Source organism: Struthio camelus, chromosome 9 (assembly GCF_040807025.1).
Source record: "Struthio camelus isolate bStrCam1 chromosome 9, bStrCam1.hap1, whole genome shotgun sequence".
NCBI lineage: Eukaryota > Metazoa > Chordata > Aves > Struthioniformes > Struthionidae > Struthio > Struthio camelus.
The window spans coordinates 14,095,454-14,120,863 of NC_090950.1; the positions used below are offsets into that span (position 1 = coordinate 14,095,454).

The 25,410-nt window shown below is 36.9% G+C and overlaps 1 protein-coding gene across 1 annotated transcript in view; it reads right to left on the minus strand.

The window, feature by feature from the left end:
- The window catches only part of COL4A4 (collagen type IV alpha 4 chain), an 81,006-nt gene that overhangs the window by 53,865 nt on the left and 1,731 nt on the right, over window positions 1-25,410 (minus strand). The window contains exons 2-7 of the mRNA XM_068954149.1: window positions 21,933-22,113; window positions 18,720-18,759; window positions 14,878-14,955; window positions 3,907-4,041; window positions 2,944-2,988; window positions 1,078-1,194 (exon numbers count right to left, since the gene is read on the minus strand). Of these exons, the coding sequence (XP_068810250.1) occupies window positions 1,078-1,194; window positions 2,944-2,988; window positions 3,907-4,041; window positions 14,878-14,955; window positions 18,720-18,759; window positions 21,933-21,988 (471 nt within the window). The 5' untranslated portion in view covers window positions 21,989-22,113. The remainder of the gene's footprint in view (window positions 1-1,077; window positions 1,195-2,943; window positions 2,989-3,906; window positions 4,042-14,877; window positions 14,956-18,719; window positions 18,760-21,932; window positions 22,114-25,410) is intronic.

The following is a 25,410-nucleotide window of genomic DNA, read 5'->3' on the forward strand; positions in this document are numbered from 1 at the left end:
CAGTGTCTCATTTTCCTTTTATGTCCCTTGGCTACTTTAATAAAAGGCAAATTGCATTTTGAAAGCTGCAATAAATGAGAAAAAGTGAGCAGAAGCCATTTTACCATGTCGGAGGGTAATGGGTTACCTTCTGAAAGGTGTAACACATCAGGTTATTATCAAGTTTTTTATCAGCTTGTGGGTTTGATAGCATCTACTACAGCTCCAAGACTGGAAATACATGTTTTTTTTAATTACTATATTTTGGTAATGTCTTCTAACTATCTCACCCTTTGCACACTTTTTGATTGCAGAGGGCTGAATCAGCATGTTATTTAGCTCCCAGTAAACACATTTGACTTTCATTTAAACTGGAAATTTAAACAGGAAAAGTGAACAATATTAAAGTGCTAATTTAAAACATTTTAACTAAAAAGATCTCTATGTGTACAGATAAACACCCAGGCAAGGCTGGGTGTGCACACAGCATTCATGAGCTGATATGCATAAGAAGTGGCACATGACCACTTACAGTTTTAAGACCATGAGTTTGGAGGAGATCTATTGATAAACTTGTGTGATCTACCACTAAAAATCTTCAAATGTTACAGAATTTAGCCTTGCAGAAACTTACTGACTACTGAGTCCTCTCAGATATGTCCCTACTATTAAGGCTTTCAGGAAGTTTCAAATAGTGACAAATGGTACGATGGTTTCAAGCTACTCCTCAGTTATACTTCCTTAAAATGGTATTAGCTTTGGTATGGCTATGTGTTAGGGAAACAAAGCAGAATTTATATCCCAAGTTAGACAAATATACTTTAAGGATAAAATAATTTATTTCACATTCAAGTTTAGACTTAGTCTGGCAAGCTACCAAGTGTCCTTTTGTCCCACTAGCCTTAGCAAGAATGGAAAGTGTCTGGAACTTCATGGTGCAGTTTAGAAAAATAGCTCAACACAGCAGATGAACCCAAACACCCACAGCCATAAAGCTAGTGCCATAGTCTAAAACTCCTTTCATTTTAAGAACTGTTATTTTGGAGAGGAAATGCAGATATACATTATCAATAGACAGTGAAAATTCTTGTAACATACATAAGGACCTCTTGGTCCAATGTATCCATTTTCGCCTGGGAATCCTGGATCTCCTCTTGAGCCATTGCAGCCATCCAAACCACGCTTGCCCATGGGTCCTTCACTTCCTGGTAATCCCTGACAGACAGTTTAATATTTATTACAGATATACCATGATAAATAGGGAACTACTTTTTTACTAAACAGAACACTTCAGAGACAAATATCCCCGAACTGGAACAGAGGACATCTCACAATGATCCCAACTTCTTACTTTTTAGATTAGAAATGTTTTCTGTTGTAGTCAATAGAAATTTTTTGTGTGTGCCTAACAGGTGAAGAATCTGGACCCTAGGTTTTTTTTATATCTTGTTCTTTAATGCATAGCAAATATGACAGAGACTGCACAGGATAGAAAGACCAGAATCTGCTTTTACTTGAGTCAATAAAGAATGTGCTATTTTCTCAAGGAAAACAGACTCTAGCCCTCAAACTATAATCTTTCTCGTGGCTGTAAGTAAAGGCTATCCTGCCTAGGAATACATGGTATAGCTTTATCATGTCTGAAAGACACACACAGAGGTAATCTCAAGCAGCCTCAAAATTTTTAATTGATAGGATAAAATAAAGAAAAATATGGCAGAGGTTGAATCAAGCATACAGTAACTTGCAGAGAAATGTAACTGTACATTCCAGAACCGAGGAACTGATTTTTCAACCTAGCACAAATTAACTAATATCCAGACTGGTTTCAATTGTACTGCAAATGAGACACTAGACAGTAGAAGCAGAGAGGAAATTTCCCTTGGAATGATCTTTCCATGGGAGAAAAATTACTTTCACAAAATTGAAAATTTTTGTAAGGAAAAAATAAACTTGCCCCAAATATATATATATATTTTGTTGTTCTGAAAAATCATCAGGAAAGTATCCTGGCTATTTGCCTGAAGTGCTCTTGTTGATGTTACTTTCTTCCTGTCTTTAAGACTCTTTAGCCCAATTTGTGGACGCTTATTCTTAATTAAGAACTTTTCATGAAAAGGATACATATTTCTTGGGAGCTCTTCTTTCTTGTGCTAAATTTTGGCCTTGTGACCTGCACGTTATACAGACATTCTGGCAGTACTCCCATTGTTAAGTACGGACAGCTGACAAGCAGATGCTAAGGCACCCATTCAGTTTCTGGCTCTCTGTATTCACATTCAAAAATTCAACATTTTTACTTTGTTTGACCGCATAAAACCAGTAACAGCATAGGAATTCAGTTATAATAAACAGCATTTTTCAAAATACTGGATTTAACAGATACTGTCTTTTTTTTCTACCGCACCCCTTTCCACACTGAAAATCAGTCACCAAAATGCATAATTGCATGCACAGAAAGGTAGACCTAAGACCCACTTTACTTCTTCAGTCCTAATCAGGTAAAATTCATTGGACTCAGTGGTTGCTTTTGTTTTCTGCAAAAGGACTTCAGCAAAAATCAAAAAGTTTGAACAAAAAAGGATACGTGATTTGAGATGTTAAGAATGGAGAAAGCAGCCTGCAGCACGCTATAGAGCCTGAGAAAATAAACTTTTTTTTTTAATCCTAGCACTCACACTTGCATGCTCTACGGACTTGGGCCAGTCTCTACCTTCACTACCCTCCCCCGCCCCAAGAAAATGATGTACTTACTTTATTGGGATTTTGTTGAGTTTATTATTATTAATAAACATAATTTTTAACATTATATTTTACATTTTTGCAAAATATGTAATTCTGTAGGTGACCCAGTCATAATGGGTATAAAACCAACCAACTTATTGAATGTATTGTTCTATTAGAGGATGTGCTATGACTTTATAGACTGTAATTCTTATAAAGGAATATTTACTCAATACGTACAGGAACACCGTCTAAACCAGGAAATCCCGGGACTCCTGTTGGGCCCTAAAAAATAGGTGACATACATAGAAAAACAAAGCTGCTGAGGTCATTAACCCTTAAAAAGAATGAAAAACAAGAATATGTTATACTATACACTGAGAAGCAAGAAACAATCATCTTGTTTGAAACATGAATCAAACCTGTGGTTGTTATCAGAAATAAATATCTGACAAAAGGTGCACGAGCTTAGCATGAGACTAGCCAATAGTTACACATATGGAGATGGTCCTGGGCAAATGTCAAATTCTCACGCTCAAATTCATTCTCTAAAGACTATAAAACTACACATAAGAGGAAGTTGGCTATAACATAAAATAATTGTGTATGTCATTTCACAACTCTGTTCCTGTTTTGGTAATACCAGCAGCACAATTTCTATCAACTACAGCAGCAGCAGTGCTACATTTCACAAATGTTAGACACTGGCCTTTGTGATTTTAGTCACCCACCGAGATCGGTGGAACTAGACCATTAAAACCAATATAAAGCACCAAGAGCCAAGCACAGGGATTGTATAACTATGAAAGATAAGGACCTGAAGTGCTATTTATACTCCTATCACAGAACAAGTGGTAATAATGTTTTGCTTAGTGTACAACACTGTTTTAAAGCACCATACTCCTCCCTCAAGCTCCACATTCCTTCCACAGCCCTCATTGTGGTTAATAAGGATGATATGATATATGCCAATCAGAGACTGGATCTCTTTCATTTTATTTGTTCTTCTGACAATTCTAATTTAGCAAACTGCAGCAAGCATCCCCCCATGCATTTTTTTTCAAAGAAAGAAAACTGTAATTGATTTTAATGACAATTTTATGTGAGCAAGAACAGGGTTTGACAAATGCTTTTTGATCATTCGGGTTCTGTTTCACTTGGCAATATTTACCATTACATGTAGCTCTCTGTGATGCTTCCTACCTTATCACCTTTTTCTCCAGCTGGTCCAGGTTGCCCGTTGTCACCTCTCTGACCTTTCTCACCGGGCAGACCAGCTGGTCCTGTAGATCCCAAGGATCCAATTGGTCCTTGAGCTCCCAGCTCACCCGGCTGACCCTGAAAAGAAGCCAAAGTGAGTGAGTAAGGCTGTAAATCTTAGAGTAGGCAGCATTTTGGAGGTGACTGATGTGTGGATAACACAAGGCTTGCAGAGTATACATACTCATGAGTCAAAGCAGCTTGCTGCACATACTACAGACTTGTTCCATGCACTAGATGCTATAGGAATGCACCTTCCAATTTAAAAACTTCCTCAAGATGGTAATTTCTTTCTGCTGTCATCAGGTCTCCAACATCACCTCTGAGATGCCTGTGAAAAACTGCAAGTCTTCCTGGCTCTACCAATGTAAGTAGCACCTTCTGCAAGCATAGGATTCCACCAAGCATTATGTTTTTGCCACCAGAGAAGTGATGGTTCATTTTAGGCAAAAGGACTTTGTAGACATTGGAACAAATTAAGAAAGTTCACTCTTTCTTTCAAATCATGCTATATGTTTGCTATCTTATGGTTTTTTTGGCTTGAGTATCTTCTATCAGCTCTCTCAGATTTTAACGCTTCATTTGAAAAGTTTCCTACAGAAAAAAAAGATAATTACTAGCAAATAGTATCATTTTTAACAGATTGGGTTAACTGTATTAAAAAGGAGGTGCAGAATGTCATTTATCTGTATATAGCTCTAAAGTGAGTATCTGTACCTACAGTACCATACAGAGTACTCCTATCTATTTCTACTATTTTTTCCAAGGCAATACATATTCTCCGAAAGTAAAAAAGCTTCCCAAGCCAAAGAATAGCTGGATCTTTCAGTCTATAGGATTGGCAGATTGCTTTGGTTTTGCTGTGGTTTTTGTTCTGTGCAGCTAAGCAGCTATTAAATCATAAATTCAAAGTGCTGAATAAAATAACCTTTCTAATCAAACAAACTTGAAATGTGAAATGTCTACACTCTTAACCCTACAAATCCTATGTATTTACAGTTCTTTATTTCTTATCTATCTTTTACATTCTTTGTATTTGTTTTGCCCTAACTTGTCTTCTAGCTGAAGAGTGTTTTCCTTTCTTTTCAGAATTAACCTATCAATTATACCACGTTACTAAAATAAGATCAAAATTGAGCCCTAGGCTTTCCAGAGAGAAGTATATAGCTCTAAGACCACTTGAGGGCAGTACAGAATTTTTTCAGTGCAATCATCTCCCTTCACAGAAATCATGGATTATACATTCATTTCTATGAATGGATTGAAGAAAAACAACAAGTCAGACATCAAAAGTGTTTGCAGACAAGTATATTAGTTTTGGGAGTCAAATTACTTTGGAGCAATACACTGCATTATATTCAAAATAAACATTTCAACAGACTGAATCTGTCTAGCAAATTCCAAGAAGAATGCTAAACCTCTCTTTCTTAATTTATCCTCTATTTTTCTTCAAAAATATGGCAAAAACAATATTATTTGATATTTTGGGCATGAAGTGAAGAAAAGTATGGGATGCATCATTCAGTCAAATCAGCAAAGAAATAGAGTAATGAGAACGCAATTTACTCCAAACTATTTGCTTGGTACAGCAACATACTATTGGCTTACACAGCACAGGAGATATGACCGGATCGCTGCTGGCCCTGAAGCTATGAGAAGGAGCTTAGTCTACAGACTAGGAAAAGAAGTCTTACTCTTACATGTAACCATAGAAGAGGACTTCTTTGAAAAATATCCTTGTGTAACTCAAGTTCCAGTTGTCTCTTCTGGTTCTCCTCGCTTTAGCCTTGATTCTGCCTCCAGGAATGTCACTAGCAAAATTCCAGGGCAGAATCAGCAAGTTGTCTTCAGCAACAGTTATAATTTTCTTGATACCATAATCTGAACAGTATAAAATATTATGCAAACTTAGGGCTAGTGGCAGTAGATTCTGCTGATTCTGAATCCTTGTTCACAATGAATGGACAGTGAGGATTCTGGGTGTTGTTATTCAATTTGAATGTTTGCCTGCATTAACAATTGCAGCCTGCCTATTGGCATTTCAGCAGTGCCTTCCACATCCTCCATTGTAAAACTGAGTTTATTCATTTAAGAACTCCAAATGCAGCTAGTAAACCTTTGAAATACTTGATTAAAAAAAGATTAGGCAGCCATTTTCATTAAAGCATAATTTTGAGTATAAGAAAAACAAAATGAACGAGACTAATAGTAAAATACAACTGTTTTAACCATTCATTCTACTGGGAGAGGTCCTGTGTCTTATGAAACTGAATTAGCTGTTGCCATTCAAAACATGGCACTCATCAACAGGAAAAAAGGCATTAGCTGTTTTTCACTAATGCTCTTTGTGTTAACGATGCATTTTGTTGACAATAAGCTTCTGGAGCAGCTTAAATATTTTTAATTCATAATGTACATGCTCTGCTTTCAAGAGTTCTAAGCGAAAATTTTCATATCATGTTATATCCTTTAGACAGTTGAAGACATCTGATTTTGATAGTACTCAGAGAAAACCTAGACACTTTACGAATTCTAATTATCTATCACAATTAATCAATAAACACCTCCAGGACAAGTGGTCCTTTAGGCTGATAAAATGTCTTAAGTTAGTTGCTACCATGTGAATTTAATTGACACTATAGTTTGTCTTCAGTAGCAGGTAGTGAAGTCAAAAAAAAAAAAAAAAAAGAGATTGTGAACTCTGGATTCAGTGAATAGATTTGACAGCTGATACAACTTTAGCATGCCATGTGAAGCTGGTGTATTGTGTCTCTTTCTTTCAGCTCAAAGACTGATAATGACCGATAATGACTTTGTAAAGACCAAACTGATACCATGTCATAACATCTATTATCACATCTATTATTTGTGCCCATCCAATGTGACTACCACTGTAAAGGACAGCTGTCCAAATAAAGGGGATGAAGGTAGTCATGCTCATGTGAAAATAACAAATTAGCTCAGTTAAAATGGGCAGAATATTATGCCTGTTCTGCCATCTGATGCCAATAAATTCCTTTAGGATTTCACTGCCTTGTTAACTGTCTAGGTCAGGAACTACCCATGCCAAGACTATGGTCTGTTATTTCAGCATATCCTGGGCTTGACCTGCATTAAGAAACCGACTTTTGACAAAACAAGACTGTATTTTTTTTTAATTAAGCATGCTTCCTAAGACTAAGACTGCAAATACTTCAGAATCATGCAGCAAAGCATTTTTATACTGTTTAGAAAGGGCAATAGCCAAGGCTATTTGGAATGACCCATTGTTTTGATTGCCTGACTTGAAACACCTAAGAGCACCCTGAGCACTAATTATGTGAAAATCAGACATTTTAAAGGAGTCTTAAACTAGAAATTTAAAAAGAGAAATTCTCCAAAAATCACAAATCACTGGGAAGCCTTGGCTCATGCTATTGGACTGAATTCTGTGACTCTATTCTCATTGCCAATCAAGTCTAACTGAAGGGAATAGCTGGACTTCTTTTGAACAGTACTCTAAGTTACAGCCTATGGGGATGTTTCAGTGACATGTAAATTGCATGTACCTTCTGTTCACATGAACAAAAACAAAAATACTCAGCAACTCCACAGAACTAGGTTCTAGGCAAATATTATAGTGCCCGTTTTCATTCTGCACTAGAATCTGGCATGTAACCAGGGTCCTTCTAATCTTATTGGGGCAGGATGGAGAAATGGAAGGAAGTGGAGTAGTCTGGGGGCAACAGAGGAGAGCACACAAAGGCATTTGCAGACAGATGTTTTCTTTTGTCATTTGCTCAGCGGAGTGAGAGCCTCTGTTGTTCCTCTAAGCTCCACCCATAACCTCTCCACTTTTGGAAGAGCGAGTCTATTGCACAGGGCTAAGCCACAGCTTCCAGAGTTTGTCAGGGGTGTCCACTACTTCTCCACTGTAACTATGTAGGACTAGGACTAAAACCATTTTACTGTAAGTCCATGTTCCAAAATCTACCTTCTAAATATTAACTTAATGAAGATGAGATACAGATGAGAAAATATGCAACTAATCGGCATTAAAGCCACCCTCTTATCCTTGCTAAAACAAATTCTTCTTTGACTGTGAGTTAAATGGTGACTGAGGCGTATTCTAATATATGGGATATACTTTATTCACAGTTTGTTCAGGAACAGCAGATCGCATAGTGACTTTTAAATATTAGGTAACTTCTTTCTATGGACAGATTTTGAGTTTGTTAAATGCTATAGTAACCTTTAAAGCTTGACTGGTCTCTGCATCTGGATCGTGCTTACACCTATTGGAAAATTCCATGCTCTTTCAGCATATTTTCTAATGATCCAATATGCTACAGGAATATACTACCTGATGATGCAGCTCAGAGTTCACAGTGACAATTCACTAAAGCATCACAAAGCACAGTGAAGAGCTGAAAACATTTTTCATGGGGTACTTTTTCTTTTTTAATCCTGTGCAACCATGAAGAGAAAAAGCATCCAATAAGCCAGTGGGTGTCACTATTGTGCTAGAGAAACGCTGAGTAAGAGAATTTGGCACTGAAACTCTTAAGACTGTTAATGGCTGAAGGCAGAGAGCTTTGCAAATGGAGCATTTTAGATCACAAATAATTATCAGCAGATTAGCTAACAAAAACAAATTTACTTTTTTTCTGATTCTGAAAAAATGCAACGACTGGCAATATTTATTAGATCTATGAAAATGAATGCTTCTGTAGAGCTTTGCAATCCCTCAAACTGTCTTGCCCAGTGTGGAAAAGGTTGCCAATCTACAGCAACTGAGGAAAAACACTACATATGGTAGAGTAGGACAGACAAACCAAAACTATTGGGCAAGGAAAGATGCCCAAAACAAGAGACTATTTATGAAGATGAAAACTTTTGAGAAAGTTGGAAGTATCTAATATGAAAAATGCTATCTTACAGATGCTTTTGGTGGACATGGTTTATGAAGAACAGCATCAAAGAGACCTTACAGCAAGGAGAGTGGAGTGATCCTGTTCCAAATCCTGGTAAGCAGGCTGAATTCCCTACCAGTTCAAAACCTAACTCCTGAACCCAGAGAATTGTCTACTGCTCTGCCCAGTTACAGAACTGTGGTCTGTTTCAGATATAGGTCTAGGGGCCTAGTATCTCCATGTCCGTTGTTCCATGGTTCTCAGCTCATGTATGTGAAATATGATAGAAACACTTCAGAAACATATAACTAGCTTCAGAAATCTTCCATTTTAAAAATGTATTGAGCTAATATACGGGGAAAAATGATCCAAGAGTATGAAACAAATAGTGGGATGGATTTGGGTTTCCTCAAATGCTAATGTGTATGCACCTCTGATAGTGGATTCTGCTAAACATGTGTATTTGATGTCAAAAATATGAATTTTACATATTTGCTTCCTGAGTGTGCAGTTTAAACTCAGTGTTGAATATTCCATATGAACAACAGATTTATGCTTACTTATATTCTGTATGTCCAACACTTCAATAGCATATCGGTACGCAAATAAGCATGGTTTAACAAATGCCTCTTAGTCCTGAAAACAGACAGAATTTACACAACTTCCTAGTTAGTGAATCTTAAATGTATTTATACTATTCTATAACTTGGACTCAGTTAACCCACAGGACCTATTATGGAAATGTGATAAGAGTTGTGATGTCAGAGGACAAACCTACCATAAAGTTAAATTTCACCACTCTTACCTCACTGCCTTGAAGTATACATCAACTGACCTTATAACTTACCTATGACAGCAAATTGACTCAGTATCTCACATGAATGCTACTCCTTATACTTCAAATGCCAAAAAAAGTGAGACCTTCCCCTTAGATTTGTGTGCTAGGTTCTCTTTTACACAGTATCAAGGACAATTTTAAAACTACTGTGAAAACAGGCCACTCGCTTCATCTGCAAAAGAATGCACATTGGTCTTGCTGAGTTATATTTGCTATTCACTTTGCTCCAGGCATTTCACATGATCTCATAGCAGAAGCTAGATCAGGTCGGGTCATGAATAGACGCTTGCTTTCTAAATCTACTTAACTCTATAAACAAAGCCAAAAGAATTGAATGGGATAAAACTCCGGGGTCGGCACAGGACAGGTTTATAATCAGTCAGTGCTAACTGCAAATGTTTTCTTTAACCATCTAAATTCTGTTAGAGCATCCAGCATTTTTTGATGCCTCTGTTACAATACTACGGAAGTTATGAAGGAAATGACTTACCATATTGGAGAAAGGAGGGAAAATGGAGGAAAATTTTTGCCATCAGATGATGGATGTATCAGGAGAAAATTAAAATCAAATACTTTGTAGGAGAGCAAAGTGGAAGAACAAAAAGAACTTATGTTTGCCTATAATTAAGAAAATTGGCTGTTCTTGCCTCTTGAAAGATCATATATCTTGGAGAGAAGAAGCGGGAGGAAGTCCGACTTGTTCAGGTCTGGCAGCAAAAAGCATGTATCATGCTCATTGATTTATACACTTTAACTAATGACTTTCTTTCCTCATTTAACTGTTCCACAGTTCTTAAATTAATATGTAGAACAGCACATAGTATGTGCAAAGAGATCTAACAGCACAGTTTAAGAAAGTCCTATGACAGAAAGAGTCCTTTCAAACTCTTACACTATTTATCTCTTGATTTTATGTAACGCAAAACTACTTGATTGGGATTACAACCTGGTTGGAATTAGAAGTTGAACTTTCATCATGATGCATCCAACTGTAATGATATCAGAATGGGATGTACTACTAGGAATGTTGACCAGAATGTTTTTTTGACAGCGATTTCTTGGTAATGAACAGTAATGCAAATCTGTAGAACAGTGTTATCTAAGGATGAGAGAAGTAAAAAGAACAGGTACGCAAGCTCTTCTAAAAACATGCATAGCAACCAATGCATGTGTATGCTTGGTTATAAATAACGGTTAAATAAAAGTTCAGATATTTGCTCCTACTTTCCTTCCAACTTGTCTAGTTTCTCTTCATTCAACTACGGCCACCAGTTCTCCAATGATCATCCTTGCTTTAGCTACAGACCTCAATTATTCTCTTCTATTTCTCTGTTTGAAAATCTTGTCTAACTATATCAACATAGGAAGTCTTCTACACTGAAAGAGAAGTTAAAACTCTCAAATCCCATGACATTCACAGTTGGCTGCACAATTTTCTTACACTTTCCTGGTAATCGCAGCTTTAACTAATCATACTTAAACTGCATGCAAAAGAAAGGCTAGAAAATTCACTATGTACTATGCCAAAGATACCGGGGCAAGACCTGAAGTCCTGCTTTCCTATGGAAACTTCAGACTATATACCACACTTCTGACAGCCATTCTACTTGCTCAGAAACTTAAATATATTTGAGTTTAACTTTAGGATAATAAGAGAACAGAAAACTAGTCTTTGGCTCTTTGCGGGGAGAAAAGTTAAGGAAGTCTGCTCCAAACATGGAAATAACCTATTTGTTCACTTCATCAGCTAAAGTTCTAGTGGGCAATGCTTCCCCTGAAAGTCTAAAAAGGAAGGCAGCATTCTAAAATCTGTATAAGGGCAATGTCACCAAATACCTGTCATAGCGTTTTGTACGTCAAAAAAAATCCCTTGGATGAAACTAGCAACAATGTTTCGTTAACAGTCTGCTGAGAAAGTGACGCTCTCAAGACATACACACCTTTATTTTGAAGCTAAAACTGCTGTCTTATCAGGAGGTAGAAAGGTATCCTGACTTCTCAAAGTCTCCTTTTCATTAGTGTGAGGAGAAGGATGTAGGGAAGTGACCACTAGCAGTATGTTGAAACATGTTGCTTAGACTCTGATTCAGATGTCAAACTATTGCTTCTAAGTTGGCCCTATGACATCTGTATAGCAGAAAGTCTATACATAGGAAAGCTGCTGCTTGTATATAACAATTCATATGCATTCAACCAGATCTATTAAAAATAATGCACTTTGCTAGATAGCTTCTATCCCAGGGTACTTTTTAGGAGAGAATAATGTCATATATTAAGGCTAAATTATAAAGCATCTGTACACCTGGTTAAATTTTCCATTGAAACTGGAACTGTTTGGAATTATTCAACCAGCAACAAAGACTTGGAATAACATACGAATGGTCATGTTCTAGCTAGTCTAGTGAAGGATTTGGTTGCAGGCCTTGGATGAGTTGTCTGAATAACATGTTTACTGAATTCATAATAAATCTGACCTAGTACGTTTTTAACATAGATGATACTTTACCAGTACAATAATGAAACAATCTGCCCTTGCTTCCCAGGAAGTCTTAGATTACCACATTCAATGCAAGATCATGAAGGGAATCCCCTACATGCGACTCTGTGGCAAAACAGATAAAAATAAAAAATAAAAACAGCCCCTCCCCCAAAACACCCTCCCCCCCCGCCACCCAAATCCCCCAAATAAAATGGGTGGTCTTGATGACATATACTGATGTTGCTCACTCAATTCCTGCCTCTCACATGCAGCCTCTGCACAGGCCTCCAAAACTGCAGTTGGTGTAATAGAGCTAAATAAAGATTTGGTACCTATGGAGGGCTGCTACAAGGTAGGCTTTTGAGCTGATCTGTATGGGTTTATTGTTGCATTGCCTTTTGCCAGCAAGGTAATTGAATTTGCCAGAGTCATTTTCTGCTTGCAGCAGTCATTTGCTGAGGGGGCTAGCTCAGTCTTATTTTTGACAACTAGCCTGTGCTAAATACTGAAAAAAAAGGGAAAAATATGGTGCAAAGCCACCAAATATATGCTGTTGCCCATATCTCAGCTTCTTTACAGAGCAGATTTATTTAATAACCTGTATATTTCTAAAATTTTAAGCGTGCATACTGTACAATGCCACAGGCTTTCCATGTTCATCTATTTCTTGCACTTCAGCAATAGGACTGAAGAAGACTGGAACCTCAGAGGAACCAGCCTGGTGGCAAAATTCAGACTAATGTAGATAAAATATTGTGTTTTGTGTTCTAGAAAGCTAACAATAAGATAAACAAGTCTTTTATTTTGTAATGGGTAGTCTCTACAAACGCTAGGAAGCAAAGTTAGTCAGTGTGTCAGAGTGTAAAGACAAAACAGCGGAGTTCAGAAACGAACAGGGGAATAGGCTGAAAAGAAAAGATTAAGCAATCCTATGCAAGAGAACTCATCACTGTTACAATTATTTTCTATACTAACGCACAATCTGAGGTAATGTTTATTTAAGTCATATTTCATATAGTGGCTGATTAAGTCCTTTTACTTCTTACATTTTGATGAATGGTAATAATTGTATGCAATATAAATTCATGTTACGTTGGAGAGAGTATACCAATCAGTGTGCATCTGTATTTCAGAGCTGTTTCAGAGTATGGTACAATTCCCAGATTTACATTTGTTTAACTGCACTGAATTTATTTTAAAAATATTTACTGTTCTACTATCTAAGTGCCTATCTGGCACTTAGATCCAGATCCTTGGAAGTATTTAGAAACTAACTGCAAATGCATGAGCCATGGTTCAGTTTAACTGAGGTGGGGAGGATAGCTTAGGAAAATCTTCATGACTGCAGTGAGTATTTATTATTGACTGAATACAGGCATGTAATTCAGAACTTCCAGGCTACTGAAAGAAAACTAGAATCAGGAGAAATTTCATCATCCATGTTTTTTCTTCCAGTTTCAAAGTTGGTTGTTTTAAATGACTCTTTAGATTAAACTGATTTGGATATCAAAAAAACTTTTCAGTAGCACTGAGAGACACTATGATGCTGCTAGCCAAAATACTTTTCCTGGGATGCCCCGTTGTTAACACAGCATTACAGAGATAGACACATCCTAGGCCCTGTATTATGAAAATCCTACAGCACTGGAGACTTTCATACAGACATAATCCTGGAGGATTAGGATAGTATCCAAGGACACCCGGGCAGTGATCATGACACAGCAAAGCATGCAGCTGACTGCAGCAAGCGGAAGCACAGGAAGGGAATGGTGTGCCTTGCTTCTGTGGCCACTTTCCTCAGGTTGGACACCAACAAATGGAGCAGGCAGCTGTTCTTTTCAAAACTGATCCATGGTGTTTAAGTTTCCTAACCCTAAACTCTAACGTAAGTGCTTTGAATGAAATCAATTTCTTCCACTAACTGAAATTTTTTAGTTCTTTGCTAATCATGAGATATATCTAAGTAAGTTCTTTCCTCGTATAACACTTAAAATACATTTGCTATTACTATATAGCTATATATATTTTGAGAAAGAACTGTCAGCCTATAAAAACTAGTTGTAGGTGGACCACATCTCAATTAACAAATAGCAGTCCAAGAGAGGGTATCCAGTTTTTATAGGTTAAATATCAGGACAGGGAAGATGCACAAGTTACTAGCTCTAGTGTGTTATAAGGAAAAAGCCTAGGCTTCATTTCACATTTTACAATTATTTACAAGGCAACAGCAATTCAGATTTGTTTTATACTTAGTGCGTTAAGCTAGTAAAATGAAAAAACATTAAGCTTTGTCAGAATGACCTAACCAAAACAAGAAACACCTAAGTTCTCCCAAAGCTAGTAAACAGCAAAAGCGATTTCTTAGGAGAAAACTAGTATAGATTTCTAAACTTAATATATCTTAATAAGACTTTCATCTAACCACTAGGTTGATCTCAAAGAATCCTTTCCTTAATAACAACAAAAAAGCTACTGAGATTATTACAAGTCTAATTTACTAGCAAACCTGCTCACAAGCAATCTTAACTTCCTTTGACCATGGCTGTACTTTATACCAGTGACAGAATTATTCTAGCTTGCTATAAACAGGATTGTTTGTTTTCACTTGTTTTTATTCACCAGACATTGATTTGAAAGAAGAGTGATGAGTACAAAATAAGCAGTATTTACAACAAGAGTTATTAGTAGTTCTACTTATCACTTACTCTTGATCCTTTTTCTGGAAAGCACCGACAAACTGAACAATCCTGTCCCCCGCATGGGTCAATATATGCATATTCTCCCTAAAAATTAAAAGTTTATGAATTCATTAATATGCAGTAGACAACGGTTACTTTGTCATATGACATGGCACTTTATTAGTTTTCTTTAAATTCCTGGGTATTCCTGAAAGGGTAAAATATTAGGAAGAAATTGCTATTTAAGTAACCCTATCTGTTAAAAATAATTTGTGGATTCTTTATAAGAATGTTATCAGAATTCAGACTCTTACTTGTTTGTATACAAAAAAGTTAGGCCCTAAACCTTTTGATCTGTGAAAATATTGTCTAAATAGCTGATTTTTAAGACCAAAAAAATTGGCTACTCTTGCATAGCCACAGGGCAATTTCCTGCTGAACAAGAAACTTGGCTTAGCAGCAACCCTCAGAATACAATGTAGCACTTCAACTTGACACAATAAAGAGAGGATGTTTTTGATCTGAGGGAAAAATCATTATCTTAGAAGAGTGATGCCCATACTTTGAAGCTGGCGAGACTGCTACTTTATCCTAGAAACAGTGGTGATTTGTATATCTATCTGTCATTTCCAAACACATGCCCGTAATTGTCACAAAGGTTGTACTTGGGAGTGAGGCCTGGGTATGTGCTCTGTCCCACATTCCCTGGCTCCATTTGGAAGGAAATACACACATTCAGGCAAAGATCTACACTCCAGCAGATCCTCTGATCTGGCAATAGGGAACATTGGGAGCACAGGGCACACGAAATGCACTCCCTGTGCAGCTAGGAGGTGGCTTCTCTGTGGACCATGACAAACACACAGCATGGACACAGCTCTCCTGTTCTCGATGAGCATTGGCAGCACAAAACACTACTGGAGCCTAAAAGCTGTTCTCACATGCTAAACTTGTCCTTTGTCTTGCAAGTCACAGGGCAAAGCAAGGGCCTAAGATGAATCTCAATATGACAAGCATCTGATTTGCATGTCTGACAATTTATAATTGTTCATATTATTGATACAGAAGAAGCAACAGATCTTTGAAATTTTGCTTCTCCGAGGGTTGAAAAATGACGATGCCTCGGCATCTTTGGTGGCAATCCACAAGTCATATGTTTGCTATGCTGATGTTTATTTAGGTTAAATGGGTTAAAAGTTGTCTATTAGTATCACATGAACCTTTTCCAATGCTTAATTAATAGAACAGTACTGCCCACATTTAAAATCCCCCTAAACTTCTCAGACATCTTATTGGCATAAACATGCTGGCAAAGTAGAAGCAATAAGCAACTGCATGATGTAGAAGGTGAAAGATATCAGCTGCAGGTTTCATTTAGTGAAGCTAAATATTACACCTAAATATAAATAAGGAAATAGGTTGCATCTAGAGATACTTTAACAAAAGTTAGAACTGAACCTGTTATAATTCATAAACCCACTGCTGTTAGGTTAGGACATTAAGTAAGATGAAATGATAAAAGAGGCTGAATATCAAGAACACCACTAAGCAATAATGCCTTATATTTAACTCTTGTTGTACTAAATGAAGACAAAAAAATATTTGCATGGTGTAATTATGCATTGCCTACCACCAATTTACTTTTTTTTTTGTATTATAACTTTCTGTTGTGCTCTTCATAGCAAGGAAGTGACTATTTTATTTCACCAAGTTGAAATGAGGAAAAAAGTATACTTAAGGAGAACCTAAAATATCAGAAAATGTAAATTCAGTAGATTCACCTTATGATAAGTGAATATGATTTTATTATTCTTTTCTATTTCCCAGTGACTAGCATTAAAGTAAACACATACTAATTATACACACCATATATATTTGAAAACTTGTTTAGGTAGTTGGAATGGCCATTAGGTCACGTTATTTTTTTTCAATAGAATTTTGCATGTAAATGACTGAAGTAGTTTTAAAAGGAATGACAAGAATTTAAAAGATTTAAAAATAATTTAAGTAAACAGTGATAGCAAGAGAATATTTGTTCAGCGTGGATTTCATTTTATCAAGGTCAACGTTGTTTTGTTACTGGTTTTAATAATCAATGGAACACAATAGGTTTATACTTCAATTTTTCAAGGAGAAAGAAACCGAAAAATATTAGATAAGGAGGGAAAACTCTGTTCTTTCTATCTACAGTATTTTTAGAATATCTGGTACTCCCAAACCACAGAACAAGAGAGTATGATGGTCTCTCTCAGACTGCTTCTCTTTCATATAGTAGATTTCCCATGAAATTATTAATCTACAATAGTCCCTCACCTAGTTATTAAAAACTTAACTGTACTGGAATGTAGATGGAACGCAAGTTTCTAATAACAGGTAAGCTGTTTTCCTGCGTTCTATTAGGACACGTTTATTTTAGAAAACACGTCCATGGTCAACACTGCAGCTAAAAAGGCAACTATCACAGCAGTCACAACAGACACTAAAGCAAACTGCTTCTACAACTGTTATAATTCATTTACATTAACAACTAGAGTCTCATAGCTATTTAAAACTGCTACTTTTAACTGCCAATCAAAGTTTGTGTACAGATTTGGTATTCTGCTTTTGTATGTTCGTTTTTAAAATGAGGTAAATATTTTTAGCCTTTTGATTTATTGCATCTTTAATCATTGCATAGGCCATCATTCACTCTTTTAATAGCAAATGTAATATAGAATACTTTATGCAGATTTCCAGTGTCTGTATGAAATGACAGCTGAAGAATTTGCAAGCTCATGCTGCTCTGAAATGTGACAAAAATACCCTTCTATTGCTTTGTTTGGGAGAAACTTTAGAAAAATTAATTTTTGTGTTTAGGATACTAGCATCAAACTGCAGATAACTGAATAGTGTCCTGAGGTATAATACATGCTCATCACTTTCAGAGATAACACAGCTGAGGATACTAAAAAGAACAACAACAAAAAAAACCCCAAGAGCCTGTTCTAGCAATATTGTTCAAGGTATGGGAGTTGGGTACCAGTACTGAACTTTCAGCTTGCTTTGTAAGCCAGACATTAGAAGGAGACAGGATAGACACTCTGCTAGAGCTGTTTATGCATATAGTATCTGTATTTAACATTACATAAAAAGAAAAGTGAAGGTCATAAACAAAGGCAGAACAATGGCAAAGAGAGTGAAGTAAATTACTTAATAAGCCTCTACTTCCTAAGGCTTGGTGGGTGTGTACCTGTGACCCAATTTGCTGTGGAAGCCCACCACAAGTAAAGGGGAAGATGGGTGACCTTTTGGAAAAAACAAAACAAAACAAAAAAGCCTTTAATCAAAATTTGATAGAAGTAAAGAGGATGGGCTTGAAGGAAGTTTCAGTGAGGGCATTGCAAACACGAGGGTAATATGGAGGACAGTGCAGGGAGGAAGGTGAAGTGGATATTGTGTGTGTTATATAGGTAATTGCGGCTTCAAAGAATGTGAATGCATGGGGACACCAATTTAAGATCCAGTTTAACATAAAAAGGCTTGAAAGCTAGAATAAGTAAAATATACAGTATAATGTAGAGTGATTGAAGGGATGCATAAGGAAGGAGACACACTCATGGCATGACAGAGTTTTCTTAGATACATTCAGAAAGCTCATATAAAACAAATCCAAAGCTGAAGGTTGCAAAATAGTTGAGTTGGGAGATAGGTAGGGCATGTACAAGTAGCTTAGTAATAGGAACAGAAATGAAAATGAAAAGTGCAGAAATACTGAAAGAAATAGCACAATTTGCCTACGCTATAGGACATTTTGGTGCATATAATGTTACTTGTTTGAACTATATCATCCTATTTAACAACTGTCTAAAGTAAATATCTATATCACTTACCCCATCAATTTCTTGTGCTGAAAAAACAATCAGAAGCCACCTGATTTAAAGGAAGGAAAAAGCTAAATTAACATTAAACTTTCAATATCCAACCCTCACAAAAATGTAGCCTCCAAAAAGTGAGAAGTGTGTACATCTGATAAAATCCTGTCTGGAGTGATTATTTCTTTACTAAACAAATACAAGGGATACTACTTATCACCAGGAAATGGTCAGCACATACTATATAATTTTATCTTTTTGGATATGGGAAACTGACAATAAACAGACAGGGACGCCTAAGACTATGTAAAAGTCCTTTTTTCACTTCCCCCTCATCATCTACTTCCAGTTCCAGAATTAAGAATGGTCAGAGAACAACCATTCCAGATAGACTTCTGCATCTCCACAGACAGCGTGGCATGGAGACTGAGCAGAGACAGGAGGTGACCTGCATCTGCCCCAAAACGAGTGAGAGAGTGAAGAGAAGCTGGTGCTGTTTGCAGAGTGGGAGGTGAAAAAGGGGGCAGGAGGGAAGCAGGGAGCAGACTGACACTCAAAATAGTTACGTGATCCCAGAACAGCTGCTGGCGAAGCCCAGCTTCATGCCAACCGCTGCTAGTGAAGGACTATAAAGATGAAGTCTTGCCCTTTATGCTTTCCCCACACACAAGAAAAAGATAAAGTAAAATAGGAATGTGGGCCAAAACTTCTGCAGCAACAAAAGAAATAAGCATGATGTAAATGCTCACTCATTGTATGAAAAGATAAATTATATCTGGCTGTAATGTGTAGACTACTGCATGTTGTGATATTTCTACAGACTATAGTAAAACTTGTTTAAAAAAAAATTATTCCAATCCGGCAAATATTTAGGCATCAGAATAAATTTCTCAAAGTCCTACTGAGTTCAGCCAGACTCTACTTTTTCTTTAACTGTTTGCAGCATTGAGAACTGGGCCAGTAAACCTAAGTTTACTGCTCCTGACTATTAATTATTCACAGATTCAGAATGCAAATTACACAACCTCTGTATGAACTGATACATACTGATACATTATATTTGTCAGTATCGAATTTATTTTAGCTTTTTATATACATTTATGGTATACACTTTTAAAAATTGTTTCCTGCTGCTTTTTTTAATGCACATATTTTATAGAAACAAAATATTTATAAAAATAGTTAGTGGTAACTGAAGACAGAAATTTGTACTGTCACTTGCTAAATGAGAAACAAATGATTGATTAAACAACATGAGATAACCAGATAATCACCTATAGTGGTAGCTGGTGGAGACGGTTTGCCTAACACTGTTCTCCAAACACAGCTGAGAAAGTCTGCTGGAATCAAATCTGACTTAGAATATATGTTATGTATAAATACCATCATTTTTACAGAGCCTTTTTTCATAAACAAATAGCCCTATAGTTCAAAATTTTTCTCTGCTCTCAGAGTTGAGTTTCATTAGATTAATTATCATTGGCTCCAGGTTTAGTCCACTGATGTGCATCTCTGAAGAGGTGAACTATAAGAAAGCACTGGGTCTAATACTTTCTGTATGGAGAATCTAACTCAAAAACCAGTGAAGATACCCAGTGTCTAAGCTCTAAATAGATAAATGAAGATGTAGCCAGGAAAGAGAAGGTAGATAAATGAAGATGTAGCCAGGAAAGAGAAGGGAAGGTATCAGACACATTCCTGGACTTTCGCATAAGCATTATTGTTAGTGACCTTACACCCAATAGATTTACCGGAGGAAAGCTGGTTGTGTGGGCTATTTTTTTTTTAAAAGTGCATGCAGTATAATAGATATAGAATTCTATCCTAACTAGAAAGAATGGGATATGGAGAGGTATGCACTAATTGGAGGAAAAAAAATCAGTAGGGTGTAGCAGTTGCTCAGAATGTTTAGGTTTAACAAAGTAGTACAAGGTGAGGAGCAACAGCACTGCAGCTACATCAAAGGCTGTCCCCATGTCCCCGTGCTAGTCACTTGCTGCACATCTTGCCCCATATCTGAAACTGAGACTGTATAACCAGAGTTAGCATGGCAGTCAGTCCCAGAGCAAGCAGTCTCTCATTGCCATCATATAAGCAAAGGCATTTCTTACAAAAGGAAGACCTGCTTTCCATTGTATTCCCACAAAACTCAACAACCTGCACTGCTGCAGGTATTACTAGTCACAAAGGACTGGCAGCCACTGTGTACTTGTTAATCGTAGTAGTTCCTTCCTTATTGTATCAAATGAGTTGGTGTAGAAAGGATTTAACTACCTGGGAACACTTCAACAAAGTAATTGAGAATAGCATTGGTCCATGCTGCGACTAATTTATAAAGCTGTTTTTGCTTCTAACCTCTGAACCTTTACAGGCAAGTCATTTGCAAATAGCATGGAAAAAAAGGCAAGAACTACTACTTTGGGGAGATGGCTAGGACGGGAGGCTGCTACATTGGGGAACCCTTGAATAGCAAGCAGACTGGGTTTGCGCAAACCAAATAAACATGAAAAAGACATTGGAGACAGTTCAGGCATATTAACATGATGGAAGAATGCCTAGCAGCAGAGATGTCTGGTTCAAGCAAGGTACGTTTGCTGGGCCAGGTTCCCAAGTAAAAAAGCATAGTTTCAGAGTCTTAAAGATCCTGGCGCAAGAAGGTGCGTGAAGACCTGGTACAAGAAGGAAAACCGCATCTCCTTTCTCTGGAATATATTACAGAGATGGAATAGTTGAGCCTGCACACCTATCTCTGAACGCTCCTGACCCCTAATCATCTCCTCTAGGATGGCTTTCCTCCAGAAAGAACTCCTGCCACGGTTGCTAGCAAGTATTTCCATCCCAGGCCATGAAAGCTTTCTTCATACCTTGTAATAATTCTCCTTCATCCGCAAAATTACTGGGGACAGGCATTCTGGTTTGAGTTTGTCATTATTTTTTTCTTCCTCAAACATCTTATCACTAGAACGTACGAACATATTTCCTCTTAAAATACTCACAGAATTATAGTACCTGTTTTCCACTATTTAAGTAGTGTCATACCTAGAATTTAAATGGTGTAAACTGTTAGGCCAGGAATCAAGAACTAACAAGATAAACTACCTTGTATGTTTATCAAATTTATGATAGTCTACAAATCATTTAACTGGTGATCTTTTTATTACTGTTAAACTGATGGCTAACAACATATTTCTGTGACTGTAGTTAAAAATTTTAGTGATCTGTAAAACTCACCAGGCAGCTGTGATAATCCGTTTAATCCATTCAGATGAATCCTTTGTTAATGCCATTCACGCTGATTGAGGACTTGAATATGCAGCACTTTTTTTTTTCTTTTTTTAAACAGTAGGTCTTCTCTTTCCTTCTGTTAATAGCTAGTCTATAAACACCATTCCGTTGTGTTGTTGTTTTGAATCTGTTTATATTAAAATATACATCTGATGTACAAATATGAATAATTATTCAATGACCAATATATGTCTTAACCATTGATGTATGTCATACTGCAACAGCTTTATGTTGGGGCTACATTTTATTATCCCTATTCAGGTAGCATTTTATTTTATCAGCAATGCAATACAATTATTCCAAGGGGACTATATATGGGTGAAAGTACAGTTCAACATAGAAAGGGTAAGTTTTAACTCAGTGTTTGAAATAAGGACTTGGCATGTTTTTTTTAAGCTATCATACTCACCATTTTTGATAAAAGCATAAAAAAGATATGACCCCTTTATTCCGTAAAGACTTAATGGAGTTCAAAAAAAAAAAATCAAGAAAATATTGGCTACACTTTCAAGACCAGTCTTAGCAGTATCTTCTGCAAACAAGGCTGAATCATGTATGCATCTGAGCAAAGGACAGCTACTCTGAGTGCAGAGTAACTAATAGGCATTTTGGTCAGACTTTACATGCACAAATTAGCTACAGAGTGCATGTGTGACATCTGACTTCAGCCCACCAGAATATATACACATTTTTATATATGTGCACACATGTGCACATACACATGTTTTATGTGCACATGTACTGTAGCAATCTCTTTGTAAGCTCAAGCTCCAGAAATCCACAGAAGGGGTCAGTTGCTGTGCAAACTTTCATATCCCCAAAATAAGAAAAAAGCTGAAATCCTTTGGAGTAAGGTATATCCAGCAGAAAAGTCTCAGAGGACCTTCCAAACTAAGGACTTAAGAGGCTGAGCTTTTCCTTTAGGATAGCAGAGATTTTTCCCTAGCTTTTATTTTTTAGTGCTGAAGTCTTCCAGATCTGGGGGAGGTTAATTTTGAGGAGGCTGAACATTGCTTAGAGTAAACAGACAGGGAGTCACTTCCTTTGGAGAAGTCCCTTGAGTAAGCAAAGGGAATCAGATACTGAGGAGGGAGCAAGGACGTGAACCTACAGCAAACTGGCTGCTCTCTGCTAGCTATTCAACAGCTATATCTTTTCTTTGTAAAGCAAATAAAAGCATACAGTTCCTGAAACGTTACTGTATTGCTTTCAGTTATTTAGGTAGTATAATTAAAACCTGACAGCTAAATGATGTAACAGGTTTCTAACCAGAGCTCATCCATACATAACATTAACTCCTATGTGCATGCACAGTATATCCTTATCCCACAGTATGAAGAAGAGATTTGGTAAGCTACCATGCACTCACTAATGAGTAAAAAGCCTACAGGCAGCTAATGCACACTGCAAGTTCACACACTACAGGTACTGTACAGTAATCACTTCATCTGCTAAATCCTTAAGTCTCTGTGTCCCAGTTCCCCCTCTGTAAAAAAAAAAAAAAAAAAAAAAAAAAAACCAACCAAACAAAAAAAACCCCAGCGCTTTCCTACCTCATTGATTTTTATGGTAATAATAGAAGCAAGATTGTTGTGAGGCAATGAAATAGTGTAGGGAGGGATTGCCTGACAAGATCAGTCATAAAACGTTAGCCTTTGCAGAAATTTGTTCTTGTTGCCTGCCACTCATCTCATTATTTAATTACTCAAATGCCTTCTGTACTGAAAATGGAGAAGAAACAGGAATGTGGTACAAAGTTTGCTTTGTATTAGCATGAGAACCTTTTGCTTTTCCAGTGAAAATGCATTCTGATCCAACCAGTTGACACAGTTTGAAGCCATACTTAATGCGTGAGTGGAAGATTTAAACTCCTGAGCTTGTTATTTTATCAAGACTATCTAAAGCCTTAAATGGACCCACAAGCTTCCTATAGTTACAAGGGTTTGGCAGCCAGTGGAAGAATATAAGGACCACAAAGTTATTTAGACTAATATGTCAAACTGATCTCGTTTTACGTTCTGTAGCGATCAAAACAGTTACCACCATAGAATAGTTACCTAATTCAAAAGAAGATATCAATAACCCCAGAATAACACACTCAACATTACCACAGGAAATGTTATAAAAGCATCACGAAACCTCAGCTTATAGAATTCTCAAAGGTCTTAGAGGAAAAAGCTGGCATTTTAACATAACCTAGAAGCTTAGCCTCTAGTGGCTCAAAAAGGAAGACAATTTCGTATTTAGGGACTCTGATGAAATAGGCCACAGGACATGAACCATAATTTGAGGTAGATACACACCTGCAATTATTGAGGAACAACACATTAGAGCAGCCCTGACTGTATTATCATTATATATAAATTAACCAACGTCATGTTTAACAAGAACATTGAAGTTGAAAAGACAAGGATTCAGAAGTTAGGAAATAAAAATTGGGATGGTGTGTTCAATTTTAATGTAGCTCTTTTATGCATATGATTAGGATAGTGGCTTTAAGTACAGGAACATATGCTGTTTTCCACAGGACTCCTGCCTCATTCATGATGCAGCTATTCCATACTCTTTTCATCCTTTTCTTTAACTATCCAACTTCATTTTCTATTTTACAGTAACATATAAACCATCGCACCTTATATTACATTCACACAACTGCAAAGTTTCTCACAAAACATTTCTTATCTCTGAAGAAATAAGATACTGATATCCCTGTTTTAGTATAGAGACCTGAGGAAACAAAATCAAAGAGAAAATTATGAAGTACCAAATAATGTGAAAAAGCCACTCTCACTTGTTGCAGCTTTCACCTGCTTTCTGGCATTGAGGTTGACCTCTCTGCCCTTCCTGCACTGTTTCTTTTTGTTTGTTTTTGTTTGTTTGTTTTTTGTAAAACTCCTCTACAGGAGGATGCAGTTATACATTTTCACACAACGCATGCTGAGCCTGCTTAACATGCTGTTTTGCCAGGCAAGACTGTCTCTCTTAGTTTGTAGCTTTCTGAAGATACCATGGACTACAGCAATATCATCAGCACAGTCTGCATCAAGGGTTCGTAAACCTTTTTTGGCTGGATGCCATCAACTATGGTAGCAACGAGCAGCAGAACGAACATCAGTAGCAGCTCTTGCCTTTGTTCCAGCTACCTGCTACTTTGAAGTCGCCTATCTGTTCCAGAAACACTCATACAGGCATGTGCTCTGTGTACTTTCCTATAATGTGACAAACTCACAAAGCAACATAACTTGGTGTTTCTTAGCTATAACACATACAAGTAACATGCAGTTGGGCCATTCTTCTCAACGGCAAGCTGCTTGAGCTCAGAAGTCAGTGAAATAGGTGGTACTGGGATAAGACTGGGGTGAAGAGGACTTTACTTAAATGCTTTGTCTATTGTATCTCCCTTGTGAGCTTTTTCCCATCTTTG